The 18,877-nt window shown below is 38.5% G+C and overlaps 1 protein-coding gene across 1 annotated transcript in view; it reads left to right on the top strand.

The window, feature by feature from the left end:
• The window catches only part of STK39 (serine/threonine kinase 39), a gene marked incomplete at its 3' end in the record, with an annotated part of 102,428 nt that overhangs the window by 34,719 nt on the left and 48,832 nt on the right, over positions 1-18,877 (top strand). The window contains exons 6-10 of the mRNA XM_082001864.1: positions 274-383; positions 479-580; positions 777-910; positions 4,254-4,302; positions 4,406-4,471. Of these exons, the coding sequence (XP_081857990.1) occupies positions 274-383; positions 479-580; positions 777-910; positions 4,254-4,302; positions 4,406-4,471 (461 nt within the window). The remainder of the gene's footprint in view (positions 1-273; positions 384-478; positions 581-776; positions 911-4,253; positions 4,303-4,405; positions 4,472-18,877) is intronic.

Genomic DNA, 18,877 nt, shown 5'->3' with positions numbered 1-18,877 from the left:
GTGATGGATGTACTGGAGTCCTTTGTAACCATATTCAGAAAGACACATAGTAGGAGGTTAAACTTGAGGGTGTCTTAGTTTTAGCTGGGAGCTCTGCACTATATTATCTATTCTGTAGCATTTCAAGACAGTGTGTCATGAAACAAAGTTAAGCTCTGCAATGGAGAGTTTCTATAAGTAGACCTTTATGAATTGACTTAATTTCCAAAGTGTAAAACTTCTGCTTTGTTATTGGTAGTTTAACAGATTTTGACTTTTTTCCCTCCTTCCCAGATTTTGGCGTTAGTGCATTTTTAGCAACAGGAGGTGATGTTACTCGTAACAAAGTAAGGAAAACATTTGTTGGTACTCCATGTTGGATGGCCCCTGAAGTAATGGAGCAGGTATTCCTAATGTTAAAAAACCAAATATTTTCAGTCTTCAATTTTTGGAACTTGAGACATCACCACCTTGTTTTTCCTTTCTGGTTCTATTCCAGGTGCGAGGTTATGACTTCAAGGCTGATATGTGGAGTTTTGGGATAACAGCCATTGAGTTAGCAACAGGAGCGGCACCTTATCACAAATACCCTCCTATGAAAGTAACAATCACTTTATATTACTTAATACTGTTGCCTGTATTATTAATGCTGCCCGAGATAGTTAGCAGTACTTAATTTTCAATAGCAACTCAAGATATCTAAATATATGTATGCTGTGGAATATTTACTCTCTTTTAATTTCTACATGTTTTGAATTGATTTTTCTTACAGTACTTCTTTTTTGGATTTACTGTAGGTGTTAATGCTGACGCTTCAAAATGACCCTCCCACTTTAGAGACAGGTGTAGAGGACAAGGAAATGATGAAAAAGTATGGCAAATCCTTTAGAAAACTAATTTCATTATGTCTTCAAAAAGATCCTTCCAAAAGGTAGGTCGTTATTGCCATGTACAGTGGAATTATTTTTTAAATATACAGACTACTTAAAGTTCCAGTGTTTAAACATCATCTTTAAGTGTATGATTTGAATTTTTTAAGTAGCAGCCTTCAGTCCTCTTCATCTGGGGAGAAGAAATTGCCTCTTAATTGTCACTTAAGTTTTCTTCTTCTGGGTTGTTAACCTAATTTATTTATATTTAAATATACTGCTGAATTAAAATCTGATCAAACAAAAGTCCTTGCTTTACATCTTAATTTCTCATCTGAGGCAAGATATAAATATTGGTATTGTGCATAACTCTGACAAGACTGTTCAGATTGATCAGACAGAACTGTTGGTAACCAAACGTATCAGTCTCTTGGTCTTTAAAATTATTTCTTTATGTTGATTTTTCTCATTTTGTGACATAAGCTTAGTATTGCCATTAACTTGGATATTTCCAAGTAAAGTTACTTATTAAGAGGTGTTTATTTTTTACTGTAAAGTTAGGGGCTCCAAGCTTGTTTAGAGTTTTCCTGATGTTTACGTAGGCAATTGCATGTCATGTATCTTTGTGATGTATTCTTTCTTGCTATGTTTTGTGAATGGGATAGCCAAGATGATGAAAATATTAAACATCTATTCCAAAACCATTGCTGAGGTCCCAAGTTCCCAGAATGATTAATTTATTTACCCTTTATTCATTTTTTTATGCAGACCCATTTTTGTAGGTTTCTTTTGCTGAAGAGTTGGAGGAACCACATTCTAATTAACACTGTTTCCTAAGGGTATTTCATATATCACTTTTTTGAAGAGTTTCAGAGCTGCGATTTCTGGGAAAAAAGATTGTTCTGAGAGAGCAATCCTGATTTGACTACTGTGTGGGTCTTTATGGTGTGTACTTCACTGATGTTATGCTAGCTTAAGTCCAGGATACTGTTGCAGGGAGTGAAGTCGAAAAGATGACAGCAGCAATATTAGAGAACAAGTATAATAAAGAAAAAAGATTATTTGGCAACATCTTCATTCTTGAAATCCTTCAAATATTTTTTTTCACTGAAGGATCATTTGTGTACTGCTATAAGATTCTGAAACCCTTACAATTGGTGGTCTTAGTAGCAAGTCCTGATGCTTTAAGCTTAGCACTGCAGTTTTGCTGCTTACAGCTAAGAATCAAATGTGTTCTGGATAATCAAGCTTCTTTTTGTTTCCAGGGTCTAGCAATTTTCAGGGCAAGATTGAATTGGTATGAAAACATGAGAAATAAATAGTTAAAATGGTTTTCCTTCTCTCCTTGAATACATAGTACCTGATCTGTAGTTACGACATCAGTGTTGAAATATTAGTGTTTAAACTATTACACTAGTTTATTACACTGATATTTAAACACGTGCAATATCTTCATACTCAAGATTGCCTTGAAGTGAAGAATTAGACCAGCAGATAGGTGATTAGATCTCTGTGCCTGTTACTGTAACCAAGGAGTGAGTGTCCTTATATTGTGGAGTCCTTGCTATTTTTTACATTTCTCTCAAGCCAGGATGTAATTTTGCATGGAGGTATCTCTGTAGTCGTTGTGTCAATTGTGGCAGAAGTGCCTGCTCTTTGTGACAAATTCTAGGACTGGTTGTTGTTGTCTCAGACCATGATGTTTTCTTTTGGGGATCTGTGTGTGGGTGTTTCTCTCTCTCCCCAGTGCCAAGGATGCTGCTTACAGTCCTCAGCTGCAGTTCACTGCCCATGGTCTGTGTGGAAAACAGGCCCAGAAAGCATGACCAGACCAGTTCAGAAGTGTCTAGCATAATTAATGGTAGAGGAACGGAGAACACTAGTTTGGATAAAACTTAACTAAGACTCTAGCTTTTAACTGTGCATATCCCTGTTATGCGATGTGATGGTGTTGTATCACTGAAGCTTGTTTTAAAGTTAAGAGTTAATTTGAGGTAGAACTTTAAAACATTTACATAGAAACTGGTTTGTTTTTTTTTTTTTAATGTTCCCCTTCCTTTTTGCTCATCTAAGGTTTATGTGTGAATTACTCCTAAGCCTGGTGGTCTCCACAGTACCACTACTAAGAACTCCTTTATTGCAGAATTTGATGCTTTGGAGGGGAAGAAAAATAAGTGCTCTATGGAACTACTATCTGTGTCTAAATTGGATTCTTTTTGTTGAATTTGGGAGTTGTTTCAGTATTTCTAGCAGTGGTGAATTGATAGACATGCGTACTACTTACTACTCCTCTTTTCTTCACCTATTCTTCAGATATGTCCACAGAGAAATAAACTAGTTCAGATTTTGGGGCTTTTTTTGAGACTGAAATTTTCCAAATTGAAGCTTTCCACTATCTTATCTAGTTTGTACTATATCCAATCTCTGGCTTTAATTCAAATAGAAAACTATAGCAGAAGTTGCTTCTGTTCATTTAGAAATGATGAGTGTTGGAGATTTTGGCTTCCCTAAATTTAGCTATGTCAAAATTAGTCTTGGATAGTGGCATGGACTCCTAATGGAAACGATGAAAAGAACCTGGAGGATTTTATTTCATCCCAAGAGATGCTTAGCTTTCTCTCCAGAGTCTGCTTCGGTACCAGGGTCTGGCTGTGGCTAGATAAGTAGCTTTTAAGATCCCTGAAGATAAGAGAGGCAAGTCCTGCTATTGGAATCACTTTGATAGCTGTGAGATTATGATTATCTGTTGAAAATGTCAAAAACATAAACTTGATAATGGGAAGAAAGAGACCTAAACAGAACTGCAATTAAAAGTGAAATGTCTAGGTCCTGACCTTGTAACTGTTGCTTTAATTTTTATTTGTCTGTCTGGTTGGAAGATGCGACTGATGACTCTCTTTTTGGTTTATGCATCATGCTAATAGTGTCAGTATAGTTTCTTGTGAATGCCTGCTGACATCAATGAGGTAAAAGATTGCCAGTAGAAGGTATTGATATTACTGTTCGGAAAATGTAATTATTCTTTTATTGCTGTGGAGCAAAGTTCAGTTGCATTCATAGAGTCACTTGGGGAAGAACATGACACCTGACTTTTGTTGTTGTTTCTTTGTTTTAAGGGTAAAACATGTTTGTGTTGAAAGAAAAAGGGGGAAATTGGCAACTTAGAGACTGATTTTTTTTCTTTTTTAAATTTTTATTTGTTTGTACTTTTGCTATAAGGAGGCTTAATTTTTTTACATGTGTGGTGAGTACCTGTGAATTAATTCAATAGCTATTATCATTCATTCCCCATTCATACAGTACTAATTCAAAAGTATTAGAGACGTACCATTTAGCTAACGTCTTGTACTGTATTCACTGAGAGGGGTCTTTGTTTTCTGTTCTAATTTATTATTGATCTTTCAGGCCCACAGCAGCAGAACTTTTAAAATGCAAATTTTTCCAGAAAGCCAAGGTAAAACGTTAAACCCTACGAGTAAATTTTGCTCTGCCTTAAAATCTACATGAATTTTCTTTCCATGTATTGATTTTTAACTTACTAAATGTTGATTTTGCAGAACAGAGAATACCTGATTGAAAAGCTTCTCACTAAAACACCTAATATAGCACAAAGAGCAAAAAAGGTGAGTGTATTCACATCTTTTTCTTCACTGGTATGCAAGAGAAAGCAGGGAATGTCCAGTTGCCTTACATTTTAGTTGACTGACTGAGCCATTCTCTACGCAGTCCTTCAAAGACAGTGGTTGTTGAATGAATGGTTACTGCAGCCTAGCTTTCTCCAGGAAGCCCTGGGGCATTTTGACTTCCTTTCTGGCCTTGCCAGAATGATACATGGTATTTATCATCATACGTGATACAATTTTTTTCCCCACTCCCTTTTAGAAAGCCACAGGTGAAATTGTTGTGCAAATAAAAAGTGATCTGTGAGCATATAGGTTGATGAACTGTGGAATTTGTATCTTCATTGATGACCTAGAGAAAGGGTGAAGACACTATAAATGGTATTTCTTAAGGACTACCTGGTTCTTTGGATTATTTCAAATGTGACACCGAAATGTATGGAAGTCAGGTCCAAACTCTGCAAGAGTGCTGCTGAGTTACTTAGACCAGTGGACCCTTATCCCACAGGTGATGGAGTTAGCCCCACAGCTATGGCATATGCTGGTATTTCTGTAGTGCCTTTGGCACTTGTGTAAATGAGCTTACCAGGTCATGTGCAGCAGAACTGGGGAAAAAAAAACATTCTTAACAGGCTTAACAGGTAAGTATTTTAAAACTTAAGTATGAAGCAAGCTACTGTTCATGAGAGCTAACAAATGGGAATGAATGTAGTCTTCTGTTGTGTGTGAGAAATTATGGAGCTCCCTTTCTGTGGTGAGTTAACTTGCCATGTCTCTTCAGTATAAGGAACCTGCTCAGAGATTGCTGAGCCTCTGCATGTGATGGGGTAGTGTTCGGAGTCCAGCTTAATAAAAGCAGGCTTTCTGGGAGAATGTTTTGAGGAGGGCTCTTCAGGAGAGGAACTGTTTCAGCCTTTGTTGGCACATCAGGTAGGCTTCAGTCACCTGGGCTGGCACTTGTAAGATTTTCTGTTGTCTTTGTGAATATCGGTTTGGTGTAATTCTACAACGCTGGTGGCCTACGCTTGGAAGAGACTGTCAGCAAGATTTGAATGCTTTAAGTTCCTTCTAATCTTCTTTCACGTGGAGGTAATTTGGGCCATCAGTGTCAATGGTGGGGCTTTGTGAGAGGCTGGACTAGAAAGCTGGAATGAGAGGGCTTGTAGAAGTATGCTGAGCAGGTTAGCGTTGGCAGGGAGGGGTAGGCACAGTTCAGCTCTTCGGCCGTGTGGTGGCAGCAATACCCACAGAAAACATTATCTAACCTGGGGTGGTGGGGAAACCAGAGTCGTTTGTTTCTCATTTTACACCTTGGGCCATGCAGGAGTAATTTAGACATGTTTTGGTACCAGCTAGGTTTCTGACAGAGCATGTACCTTGTGAGATTTGTCTCCCAGCTGTGTCCCCTGGTCAGCTTTAGAGACTGTATGTTAACTCATACGTGCGTGTACCTATGCTTATTTCTTTAAATAACTTGGCATCTGGAATTGCAAAATGAATGCAAGATAGCCTCCCATACACCATTAAAAATAGTTTTCTGAATTACTTTTCTGACAGTTCTTTCTAATTTGGAAGAGGAGTGATTCTTAAGAAATCAAAATTGTACTGTGCTAGAGACAAATTAGTAGGTTTTTTAATTACAGCATAAATAGAAAAAAATTACATTTTAGCTAGTAAAGATGCTGAATGATTTATATTTTAAAAGGACACAATATTAAAATTCATCAGGGATTTAAAATTTAATTCACTTGTTACAACTTTGCATGTAGCTGCTGTTTCAAGATACCATAAAATATAAATGTATTTTAATATTAAAACGGTGGGGTTTTATTTAAAAAAGCTTGTGTAAGTAGAGTTTGGTTGCTCAAACATTAACAGGTAAAAGGTCTAAGAGGTCACTCGTGGAAGAAGTAACACCTGTAATGGGGGGAAAAAAAAAAGTCACTAGGGTGAGAGTTGGGAAGGAGCTGGTGTCATCACTGTTTCAACTATCTTCTGTATTACTTAGTGTGAAATGCCTGTAACTAATGATCTGTAGCACCACTGCTAGCACAGATGTCAGACCTGCTCTGCAGTAATTTAATTTTTCTTGCATTTACCACATGTTTAATTACTTTCCTTTGTTTCCCAGAACTCCAGCCTCAGTTTAGTTTTAACTTTAAATTTTTTCTCGTGACATAATGTTCTCATGTTTTGCTTCTGCTTTTACAGCTTATACTTGGCAATTGTTTTGACTAAATATGAGTTCAGGTCTGTTTGTGAAATCCTGAAAGCAGATACACATGGTCTTGTATGTGTGAGGAAAACATCTGGTGCTGTAAAGATGTGTCCTGTTTCAAAACCCAATTTGATAATTAAACACCATCTACATTGTGTGTTTAAAATACTGGTTAACATCAGAGTAGTAAATTACATCTTTGTGCATGTATTCCCTCTGTCCCAATGTTTCTTTATTTGCTTTTAATTCTGCTAGTTTTGAAATGGTGCCCTTCTTCCTGGCCCTGTCCTAGTAATTAAGGATAACACTGAAACACTTCTGGAATTGACTTGCCCGGGAGGAACGTGTCTTGCCTCTTCCCATGCAGAACCTGCTTAAGTATATACCAGTACTGATCCACAGAAATGAGTGTTACACCATGCAACTTCTTACTGGCAATTTTGGGTTTCATTAATGTGACTACTCACTTGTGAGAGCATTGCTGGTGTCACGGAGAAGTGGAGAAAAGACTGTGGTGAATGGTCCGAGCTCAGTGGTCTGGTAAGTGGGGACATGCTCTGAGGCCACACTTTTGTCACTGATGGAAACGTGGGAACCCTCAGCCTTGTTAGGTGGTGTGATGGTAGAGCAGCCTACGCTGGCCTGCTTGGATCAGGACTGTATACACCCCTGTTACACAACAGCTTAGCAAGAGTTCAGATACGCTAGTTATTAACACGTGTTGAAGTAGTTTTAATTTGGAACTGATTACTAAGTCGTTTAATTTGTGATTAGAATTGCTATATTGGAATAGAGGAAATTTGAAACAGCTTCCAGAATTCCAGAGTCAGTTTTGAAATCTTGTCACACTAAAAAATTAATTATAACTGTAAGTATCCTGCGTGCCCAAAGGCCCTGGGTCAGTTTTGTGGTTTTATAATCCTGTTTCTTTCCTTTGGAAAATCTCCTGCGTGACTGCCACTTTTACAAAATGAACAGGGAAAAACATGTACCCGCATTTCATTTTATTGCTGTCTGAAGTGCTGCTAGTAAAAAAAAAAAACAAACCCCCAAACCAAAAACCTGAGCAATAATTGGGCTTGAATTCTATATTTGGGAAGGTGGTGTTGCTTTGTGCTGTTAACAGAACCTCTTTAGTGCTGAGAGTTTTAAGTTACTGGGAAAAACCTGTGACAGCATAAAGAGATGATTAGTGTGTGATATCAGTTTTTATTAAAACTTCAGTAGAAATACCGTTACTGATGGGTTGGAATTCTAGCTCTGCAGTACAGCTAATTTAGGGAAATGGTCATGTTACCTTATAGAATAATTTGACAGTCCCCTGTGTTTAATGAGGAAAATATCATTAGGTCCCAAATTTCTTGGAGAGCTCTAACTGCATGATTGCACCTCAGCAAGATATACGTAATGTTTCAGTAATGGATTTAATCTGATAGACACACCTAACCAATAGTGGGTGTTAGTACAGCTAGACTCCAGACCTTTTGAAAAGCGGAGAGCAATATTAGTTTGAGCTCGGATTATTAATAAAAATGTATATTGATTCCTATGATTCTTTACACTTTAATGAAATAAGCATTTCTTAATGCTAATGTATAAAGAGAAGGGACATGTGCTATACTGGAGCACTTTTGCTGGAAAACAGCAGCTGATCTATAAGTATGTTTTTGACATGACTTTGTGTGTGGGAGGCCTCTCCATTGCAGAGGATTAATTGTTCAGTTTACCCAGAACACTGCTACAAATGGAAAAAAAAAACCCCAAACCTGCAGCAGTTTTTATATTGTTGGATATCGCTAGAAAAAATAGAGGAGAAATTGGCATTCAGACCATGTTGGTTTTTTGGTTTATTTTCAAGAAGCTGGAACTAAAACTTAATGGAAACAGTTTTTCCATAAAACATGAATTTGACAAGAATTCACATAATCAGAAAGAAGTGCCTACATTAGTGGGTAGTAGAAGTGGAAAGTGTTTTAAGGGGCAGACCTTTGTTAAACCATTGTTGTGGTTTAACTCCAGCCAGCAACTAAGCAACACGCAGCTGCTCGCTCACTCTCCCCGCAGTGGGATGGGGGAGAGAATCGGAAGGGTAAAAGTGAGAAAACTTGTGGATTGAGATAAAGACATTTTAACAAGTAAAGCAAAAGCTGAACACGCAAGCAAAGCAAAACAAGGAATTCATTCACCACTACCCATCAACAGGCAGGTGTTCAGCCATCTCCAGGAAAGCAGGGCTGTATCACGCATAACAGTTACTTGGGAAGATAAACGGCATCACTCCGAATGTCCCGCCCTTCCTTCTTCTCCCAGCTTTATATACTGGGCATGACATCGTATGGTATGGAATATCCCTTTGGCTAGTTTGGGCCAGCTGTCCTGGCTGTGTCCCCAGATGAGCTTTAAAACAAACTGGAATAGTTGGCTCAGTTGAATGTCTTTTCTACTTTACATGGTCATAAGCATCTCTACAATGACTTGTCCTACTTGTTTTGGCAGGGTTTATAAGCTCACACATGATTCATCTTAACTGTTAAAAAGTAACCCTCTCTCCTATTGGATTGTGTTTTCCATGGGCTATCATGGTTCAACTTCAGAATTCATTGGCGCGGTGAATGAGTCACTGTCTCTTGTGTAACAGCATTGATCTGCTCATTAGCTAATGTTGTGTTCATGACCTCTTGACTTGTTCAAAAATGTCTAGAACGTGGACTAACATGAGGTTGGTGTATAATGAGAACTTTTCTCATTAGACCAATAGCTTTAAATATTTGGCATTTATCTAAGCTGTTGAAACTTTCAGTACTGGAGGAGGGCTTAATTACTGTGAAATGCAGTTCTTAAAGGTGCTGTTGAAGGGAGTCCTGGTTAAAGAATCAAGGCTGGACAAAGGAAGTCCAGGCATGCATGATGCTGGTGGTAGATTCTTGGATCAGGAACTAAGTCTTGTAACTAACCAGAAGATAATTCTATTTTATTGTCCTATTTTTTAATGATTTGGCTTTCTGTCTCTTGCTGAGAATGTCCAGGAAGGTGCTGCTCTTTCCTGTTTGCCTTCTGAGAAATGAAGCCTCAAACACTTCACTCGCATGACATTCAAAACCAGATTGCCTCTCTTGGATTTGAAACAGTGTCTTAAGTGGAAAGTAACTCAGTGGAATTAGTTGTTATTAAATCTGTTCCCAGCCTATCGGCCAAAGCAGTATTTTGTCAATGCAGGTAGCCACAGCTGGCTTGCGAGGGTCACCTTAGTGTCAAGAGGTTTCCCCACTGTGCTCCCTTGAGCAAGGTGGCAGGAGAAGCCTTTCTGCCTGCCTTTGTTAATAAAAGTAATGAGGAGTTTTGGGTGGGTGTGGGAGTGTGTGTTACTTGTGATTTTGTACATTTCGGGGAAATTTGTCAGGAAGGTCGTGTGGGGAGATGAATTACAACAAGGATCCTGTAAATGCAAGGTGGCTCAGAAGCAGCGTTGCGATCTGTTACCATGCACTGAATGAATGATGGAATAGCTATGTTAGAAAAAAAAGAACCAGGCCCAACACTGAAGAAAGTGAAAAGTAAATATGTTTTCCTGGTTAGACCTTGTAAAGCTTGTGGAAGTACAACCAAAAAAATTGTATGCCATTTGTTTTGACACTCACCCCCCAACTTGTGCTTGATGCTAGTATATTCTTGAAGTTCCTGGGGAGAACCTGTACAGGTGAAGCAGGACATCCTTCAGATTGTGCTACCCGGTGGTATTACTGGGGACTGACCTTAGCTGAGGAGCGCTCTTGGCTCAGGAAGTTAAAATTATGGTTGGAACTGAAAACTTCAAGGTTTTAATCAGAACAGGTAGTTTAAGGCTGGCGGAGCAGAAAGATGGACAGGAATAGTAATAGTTCGTGTGCAGAGTTTCTCTTTAGCAATGAAAAGCAGCTCTGTGAGAAGATAATTCAAACTGTGCATCTGCAGGTAAACGTCAAATCACATAGTATGCGAAGTGAAAGGGGAAAAACGTCAACTGGATGAGGAAGACGCGTGCCTCCCAGTTGTGCTGTGCGCGGGTCACAGACGGCAGAGGGCAGCCACAGCTAACGTACAGCGCGGCGAGCGGTAACTTTTGGGAACGCTACACTCAGATTTTCATTTTGATTTTTTTTTTTTAATGTTTTGAATATGCTTAGGTCTCTTTAAAATATGTGTGGAATACAGAATGTGTATTACAGTAATTTCTTTTATGGGCATAAATAAATAGAAACCTTGTAGAAATAAAAAAGGGAAAAATTGGAATTTCACCTTGAAATGATATTTTCAAGCCTTTGAGTTTGAACAAAAGGGGAAATCATAGTAAATTCTTTAAATTCTACAGTAGTAGACTATTTTCCTAAATATTCTTTAACATGACCATATTGTTGGCAGCAGAACCCACCTTATAACAAGTCTTCTACTACTGAGTAATGAAAGCTTTACATGAGGCTATATCTGTTGTCTTTTTCCCTCTGGCCATTTTAACCAAGTAAACAGCTTGGATGATAGAAAAGGATGGTGGAACTGGAAAATGCTGATTATAAAAGGAAGATCCAGTGATCCCTCTAAAAGAAAGCCTTTTAGCAGTGATTCACCATTGTGGTGCCCATTCATCTGAGCATCCAGGAAAGATAACCAGAAGCTCTAAAGATCTGGATCTTTATCTTTCTTCTTTGTCTTTCAGAGTATCAAGTTACTTTGTTAATATGCTGTGGTTTTGATTGGCTTCCTTGGATTCCTGCAGGTACCTTCTTGGCCTTAACACCTTAATTTGATTGGGGAGGAGGAGGGAGTCAGGCAGGGAAAGGAAAGAGGATATGAAAGACCCTCTCTCTGCATGTATTAATTAGCTATCAGGTCATGCCTGATAACCGTTTGGGATTCCCTGTTTTTGAGGTGAAGTGTTACTTTTGAGAAACAATACAACTCCTCTGCACAATTAATTGAAAACATCCTCCTCAGCACAGATACACATTCATGCCTGAAAGGACTATTGTTAAAATGTGAATTAAAGAATTATTTGCAGTTAATAACATTCCGTAATGACATTTATGTAGTGGAACTAATAAATGGAGAAATAATGTCTGAAAACCAAAAATCATACTGAATTACTAAACTTGCACATTTGCCATGTTACTGGAATTTCTGCAAAACACTAAAATTTCTCAAAACAAAATCAGGTTCAAATTTTGGGGCAGAGATAAGAAGTATGTTGCAGGATTTATGTAAAACCTCATGGTTTGGGAAAGCAGAATTAGGAGTGCAGGGAATTACCTGCACTTGTTTACAAGATGTTTATATAACAAAAGAGTGTCTCTAGTTTGAGCCACTACATTTTGCTGTCTCTAAGCAGCATTACCCCAGCAAGAGAAGGCTCCGTGAAAGAATGGAAGGAGGAGGGGTTTGGGCAGGGAACCCTCCAGAGTGGGTGGGGAGTTGGTACACTGAGCATCTGTACCCATTTTTCAGCATTTCCTCTAGAGATGTGGGAATGTACTCCCTCCTCCCCTCTCCCTTCAGCTTTTAATGGCTTTGTTTTCCTCTCACTGATCGCTCCACTGTATTCCAAATTTAAACTGTGAGTGTTGATAAGATTTCATAGCAATCTTCTCAGTGATGGCCCAGCCCCCAGATGTCACACTCATCATCATGTGAGCATGATACTCTTTGTCTTTGGCTGTAAAAACAAATCAGCATCATAAATATTTAAAGCAAATGGTTGTCTTTTTTTTTAACAGATTTCTATTCTTTGTTGACTTGTGCTGTGTTATCCCTTAAAAAAGGGTGCCCTTCAAGAACCAGGAGAGAGAGCTGAAGAAGTCCTATTCAACACAGAATTATTAATCTCCTTTATGTAGTACTCCTTCATGAAAGAAAATGTGGTGATCTTGCATTTCTTGACTTTAAGTTGCTGGTGTAATTGATTCTAGTAGTGAGTAGATATGGTAGTTTACACAAAAAGGGTGAAGATTCCTGTGTTTTCTATTCTTAAATGACTTCAGTTTTTGCAATACTTTTCTGCATTAAGGAAGAAAGAAATATTTGCAAGTTTGCATCAGTGACTCATATTTTTCAATATTGACTTATGTCATTGACGGTAATTATGAATATTCCATAAACATGACATTGAACACTTCACAGCAAACAATAAATAACTTCTTTGGAAGGCTGTGCTGGATAGCTGTGAATATATGTATTTTCATTCCAACAGAGGTGCAGCTTAAATTTTTGAAGAAAATGTTTGTGAGATCAAAACATAGTTTATGAAAGCTTGACCCCAAAGTAAATGAAAGATTTTTGGCCATTATTCTAATGTAAAATTTTAAATGGGATAATAGTTTCTTTCAGTGTTGCCATGTTTTGCAGACCCCATTTGCAAGACTTGGAATTGAAGAATTCAGTTGGAATTGATGGATTTGATACGCCTGTATCTTTCTAGCGAGAAAACAGATATATATGCAAGAATATTCTCTGCTCTTGCCTTTACTGACTCAGGGTATACTACCTGAAGTGCTAATGACACCTCATCTCCTCCCACAGTAAGGTCACTTTGGAATACTGAAACTCAAACCCTTCAGACTGAGACTTTAAGCTATGGGAGATGTGTACACCAAATAACATGTTTTCTTCCTGGGAGCTTCCCTGTGTTCTTCAGTCAAAAAGTTCTGTTGTTTCACATGGGGAATATACATACCAGAAATGTCTAAAGACATTTTTCAGGAACTGTAAAGCCTTAAGTCATTTGTGTCCTTTTAGTCAGCAATTTGGACAAAACCTAAGCATGGTTGTACAGCGTAGAGAAGGAATAACAATTAATTTGATGTGGAGTATGAATGGTAACTTTTGCAAGTTTTCAGGGTTCAGGACCAACCTTACCTATCCTTTTCTGCATACATGAATTTTTGTTCCCCCAGGAAAGTTTCTGTGGCATGTGGCTGTGGGCAGTGAAGTGGAGGACATGGATCTCTTCATACCACAAAAGGTGTAATGCAACAAACCTCCAGCTCTTGCAAAGGGAAGGGGCTTATGTAGTCTTGAGCGGTGTTTTTTTTTAAAAAAAAAAAACAAACCCAAACCAAAAAACACCAACAAAAAATGCCCCCAAAAGCCACCTTCCTCCCCCCACTCTCCGGTTTCTGCATATGAATATGAAATGCTTAAAGTCCTGTCTAACTTCCTTTGCAAATAGGAGATGTATACATGTGCAAATTCAGGCTTTGTCATGGACCTCGGATTTTTTTTTTCTTTTTTAATTCAAAAATGTTATGCAAAAAGACTGATGCTCTTTTGCAGGAAAATATATTGTAGAAAGTGACTTTTCTGTGATCTGCCTTTTACCTCAAGTGCTGAGCTGTGATTAAATATGTAACTGTTTTAAGCAAAAGGCTTGTGCCAATGATTGGATAAATGTGATGCTATGCTGATTTCCTTTGTTGCATTGGCATGCAAATGAATGCATAGATGTGGGGATTGAAATTTGCTTTTGTATCTTAGGAAATGTTCAGGAAATGTTTGCAAGAGGGCTAAATGTAAAAATCATGAAATCTGATTGCTTTATGGACTTAAGAGGTGTATGGAAGGACATGGTCTAGGTTTTTTTTTGAGAGAAAAATACAGAGCAAAATGTTGTGCTAAAACCAAAACTGTGTTCAGTAGTGTCCTATTCCTCATCATCATTCTTCCTATAAAATAACTGGCATGGTAAGTGGCATTGTAAATACTTCTCATGAGGTTGTATGAGAAGTGGAGCTCTTGGGACTTCTGATTTGGAAAAAAAGAAAAAAAAAAAAAGAGTGGGGTGGGGTTGGGGATGCAAAAAACCTCACCTTATCAATTACTAAATAATATTGGCACTTTAAAGAGTAATTCAGTGTTATCTGTTCTTATAGAGCTTCTGGGCAGGAGCCCTTTCTCCTGTTAAGAACCACTACCACAGTCCTAGGGAAAGGTGAAGGTATAGATTCATAGAATAGTTGGGGTTGGAAGGGACCTTTCAAGGTCATCTAGTCCACGCCCCCTGCAATGAGCAGGGACATCTTCAACTAGAGCAGGTTGCTCAGAGCCCCGTCCAACCCGACCTGGAATGTTTCCACCACCTCTCTAGGCAACCTGTGCCAGTGTTTCACCACCCTCACTGTAAAAACTTCTTCCTTGTATCTAGTCTAAATATCTGCTCTTTTAGTTTAAAACCATTACCCCTTGGTCCTATTGCTACAGGCCCTGCTAAAAAGTCTGTCCCCATCTTTCTTGTAAGCCCCCTTTAAGTACTGGAAGGCTGCAATAAGGTGTCCCTGGAGCCTTCTCTTCTCCAGACTGAACAACACCAACTCTCTCAGCCTGTCCTCTCAGGAGAGGTGCTCCATCCCTTGGATGGTTTTTGTGGCCCTCCTCTGGACCCTCTCCAGCAGGTCCATGTCTTTCCTGTGCTGAAGGCTCCAGAGCTGGATGCAGGACTCCAGGTGGGGTCTCACCAGAGCAGAGTAGAGGGGCAGAATTGACACCCTTGACTTGCTGGCCATACTGCTTTGGGTGCAGCCCAGGATACGGTTGTCCTTCCGGGCTGTGAATGCAAATTGCCAGCTCATGTCTAGCTTTTCACCCACCAGTACCCCCAAGTCCTTCTCAGCAGGGCTGCTCTCAATCCCTTCATCCCCCAGTCTGTGCTGATAGTACAGTATCAGTTGACTGCTCTTTCTTCCTGAAAGTCAGATCTGGGCTCTTACTAAGACAGACTGCAGCAAATGAAAAAGATGAGGTGTTTAAATAACCACCTTGTCATTCCTGCTCTCTGGGGCATGTGGGATTGTGTATATCTTGAATACTGTACTAGCAGATGTAGCTGAAGGGCATCAGTGGTAAAATAAAAGATAATTTTATCTCCAGAAAAAGCCATGCTAGTTGATTTGTTGGACTGCAATATTTCCAGAAGGATGGGTGTTTAAAAAAGAAAAAAAAGGATTGCTTTCTGTAGATATGCAAGTTCAAAAAATGGACACCAGTGTTGACTGTTCTCTAGTTAGAAGTTAATAGGGAGCAGTGTCAGCGTTCCACAAAGACTTCTGCAGATGTGTTTTAAATGAGTGGAGTGTACATATTTGCCTCCAGGAATTCAGGAACAAATTACATTTGGGCTCTAAGTTACCTATATACAGAGGGCCACAAGGCACCTTCCACGTTACTGAAATGTTTAATGCTCATTAATGCCATCAATTTTGCTTACACAAATGCATCTTATTTGCTGTACTTTCAGGTCAACATACTGTTTTGTGGAACAGGGTTAAAAATGTTTTAAATCTACCCGGGATTCCATCCCAAATATTCAGCTGCCAGAGACTTTAATAGGAATAGCTTAAATAATTGAGATAGTGGGAAAATCAAGATTACTAGTTCAGTTATCTTCCTGTATAATGAGGGGAAAGACAATAGATGCATGATATTACTCTTATGGAAAGAATGGGTTTTTAATGTGGTCTAGATCATGTGCTGTACCATGTATGAATTGCAATAATGTTTTATGCATGTATGCATTGGTATCCTACAGTGTGTGTGTGTGGTTTTTTTTTTTAAATTAGACCTTGAAATAAAATAATAAATCTGTAAGTGGGCCCAGTTCTTTGCTGTTTTGAGTAGTAGTAAATAATGAAGTAGAAAGATCTTAATATTCAGAAAATGTTCATTCCCTTCCTTGTCACCCTACAAAAATAAACTTGTAAAAAGATTGCAGAAGCAAAAGAGTCAGTGATGAATAATAGATTCTTCTTTCCTCAGTCTCTAACATCTACGTATAGCAAGCACATCAGTGCCTAGACGACAACAATTTATGTTTTGCTTCTTTGTGCTGTAGCCTACCTTTCGTCAAGCTTTGGGAAGTGTGGGCAGCTCCTGCATTCTGATGCTGGAGTTCTCTCTCTGTCAGGCTGGTTTGGGCTAACCTTTGATGGACGGGATTTACAGTTGCCCTGTTCAAAGTTAAGCAGACTTTCTCCTGGAAGGCTGATGCATGCTGTTGTTGGCTGGGAATGTTAACTTATCTGTATCCGACTTTAAGAGTGTGAGGACAAATAATTCTGTCATCAGCTTAATTTATTCTTAAATCTTTGTGACGCTGGCGTATACTGGAATAAGCTTTAACCAGCAACAACATGCACTAATAATAATAATAGTAATAATATGCTTAATATTTTTGTGGTAGTCATGTTTTTTTCAGTCACTAAATTGTCCAAGATTCTGTGTTGCAGCTGATATTCATAATGTGTTTCTTCCACAGCTGTGGTAGTGTTGTCAGTGGCTTGTTAAGTTTTTCGTCCTACAAACTGCTTTTGGTTGTAGATTACAATGTTCTGTGCTGCTTTTGTGTTGGGTGCAGTTTAAAAGCCAGTCAAACTCATTTTTTATTCCCTGTGCGCTCTTCTGATTTATGTGAAATATGTTTTCTAATATGTGCTAATTTGTCTTTGTAAGGCTGCAGGCTTTCATTGTTTTCTTTATTAGCTAAAGTTATGATTCAGTGTAGGTCCTATTTTGGAAGGAGCATTTAGGTTTTTAAAACAATACAAGCCAAATTAGAATAGAGCATGTTTTAACCTGTTTCCCTTTCCCTCTGAAATATTAATAGAGCTAGATATAATCCTAGCATAAAGAACTATTGATGTCATGTATTTTGACTAAAGCTGATGGAGAAATTGCATTTGTGTATCTACAGCATGCAATGTAAAAGAAATTCCTCCTTATTTTTGTAGAGATACAGGAGTTTGTTTTAGTTCCATGCTCTGTCTTGGATTTGCTTTGTGGCCTTGGATAAACCACTTCATTTGTCCACTTCTTTATCTCCTTCTGCAAAATTGGAGGCCTGTAACAAGTTATCAGAAGAAATATATAGAATATTCTCAACTACTGTAATTCTGTAATCATTTGGGTGAAATACAAGCATGCTTCCTTTGATATCAGTCTTCTAGTAGTATCTCAAATGATAAACAGTAATGAAATTCCAAATATTTACAATATTCCAAATACAACCCTGTTGTATATTCTTGCTGGGGAATTGGGGATTGGGAAATTGAACCAAAGTCCACTGACAGTTTTAGGCTTGCATATGGAGGACTGCAGAGATGTCTTCTCTCCAGCAGGTTGGACTGTGAATTTGCAATCAATATGTCATATGATAGAAACCATGGATGTAGTTGCGAAATAATGTTTACAGTCTTAAAAATCTCCCTGTAGAAAGAAAAGGGGAACATAAAAAGAAGAAAAGAACACACTTTAACTGTCTGTGTGTAAACCACAGGAGTTTGAGGTAGCATGAATCAGGAAGAACATAGTGTATTCTTTGAAGGACAGGTCATGTGAGGGAAATGCTATACTTGGTTGTAAAATAAAATCAGAAGAAAAGAGAGGTTTATCTGTTCTTTCAATGGTGAAGTGTCATTGAATCTCATTGAAAGTTGATCAGCAGGGCATGAAGTCTGGGCTTGCTTGGCTTCTTTATCATTGTATGGTGTCCTTTGAGAGCTATGCAGTACTCATTCCTAAGTTATGTCTTCAAGGCTCCAAGATAAGCATGGTTTCAACTTCCTTCCTTCTTGTCTTCAGGTAATTCTTTTGCCTACCAGGGCAATACTAGAAGTTGGGATGAATGGTCTGTCTTGCATACACTTGACACTGTTCATTCACATTAATTTCCTTTAGCACTTTATTTTGAGGGTAGAAAAACTCTTAATGTCCATATTTGTGAAGTGTATCTTCAACATACATTTCCAGGAATACTTTTGTTGAGCAGAGCTGGGAGTTGAACTCTGTTAGGAATATAAGAGATTCTTTAAGTGGGACTTGGGAAGCTGAGGCGTTCATCATGTTGCATTGTCTCTCTGAATTTGGGTAGGAATATCATTGCTGTTTGAAAATATCTTGAGTGATGATCTTTATTGCTGTGTGTTTGTGTGTTCTCTTCAGATCTGCTGCTGTTTCTATGAGTTTTTCCAGGGGTTCCTGCAGTGACCCAGTGAGGCTGAGATTATTGGCGAAGCACAGATGAATATTTTGTGCAGTGGTGAACACAGCTTTGTATAACCATCCACCAGCAGCCATATAGTTTATTTTTTAGATAACAGTTGAGTGTTATGTAGGCCATCAAGCCCCCATGAACTCACCTCATCTTTTCTATGTAGTGATTTTTCTGTTGGCCCATT

Source organism: Phaethon aethereus (assembly GCF_964289735.1).
Source record: "Phaethon aethereus genome assembly, chromosome: 6".
Lineage (NCBI taxonomy): Eukaryota > Metazoa > Chordata > Aves > Phaethontiformes > Phaethontidae > Phaethon > Phaethon aethereus.
Note: the sequence above shows the minus strand (reverse complement) of the source record. Positions and strands in the feature narration are given on the sequence as shown.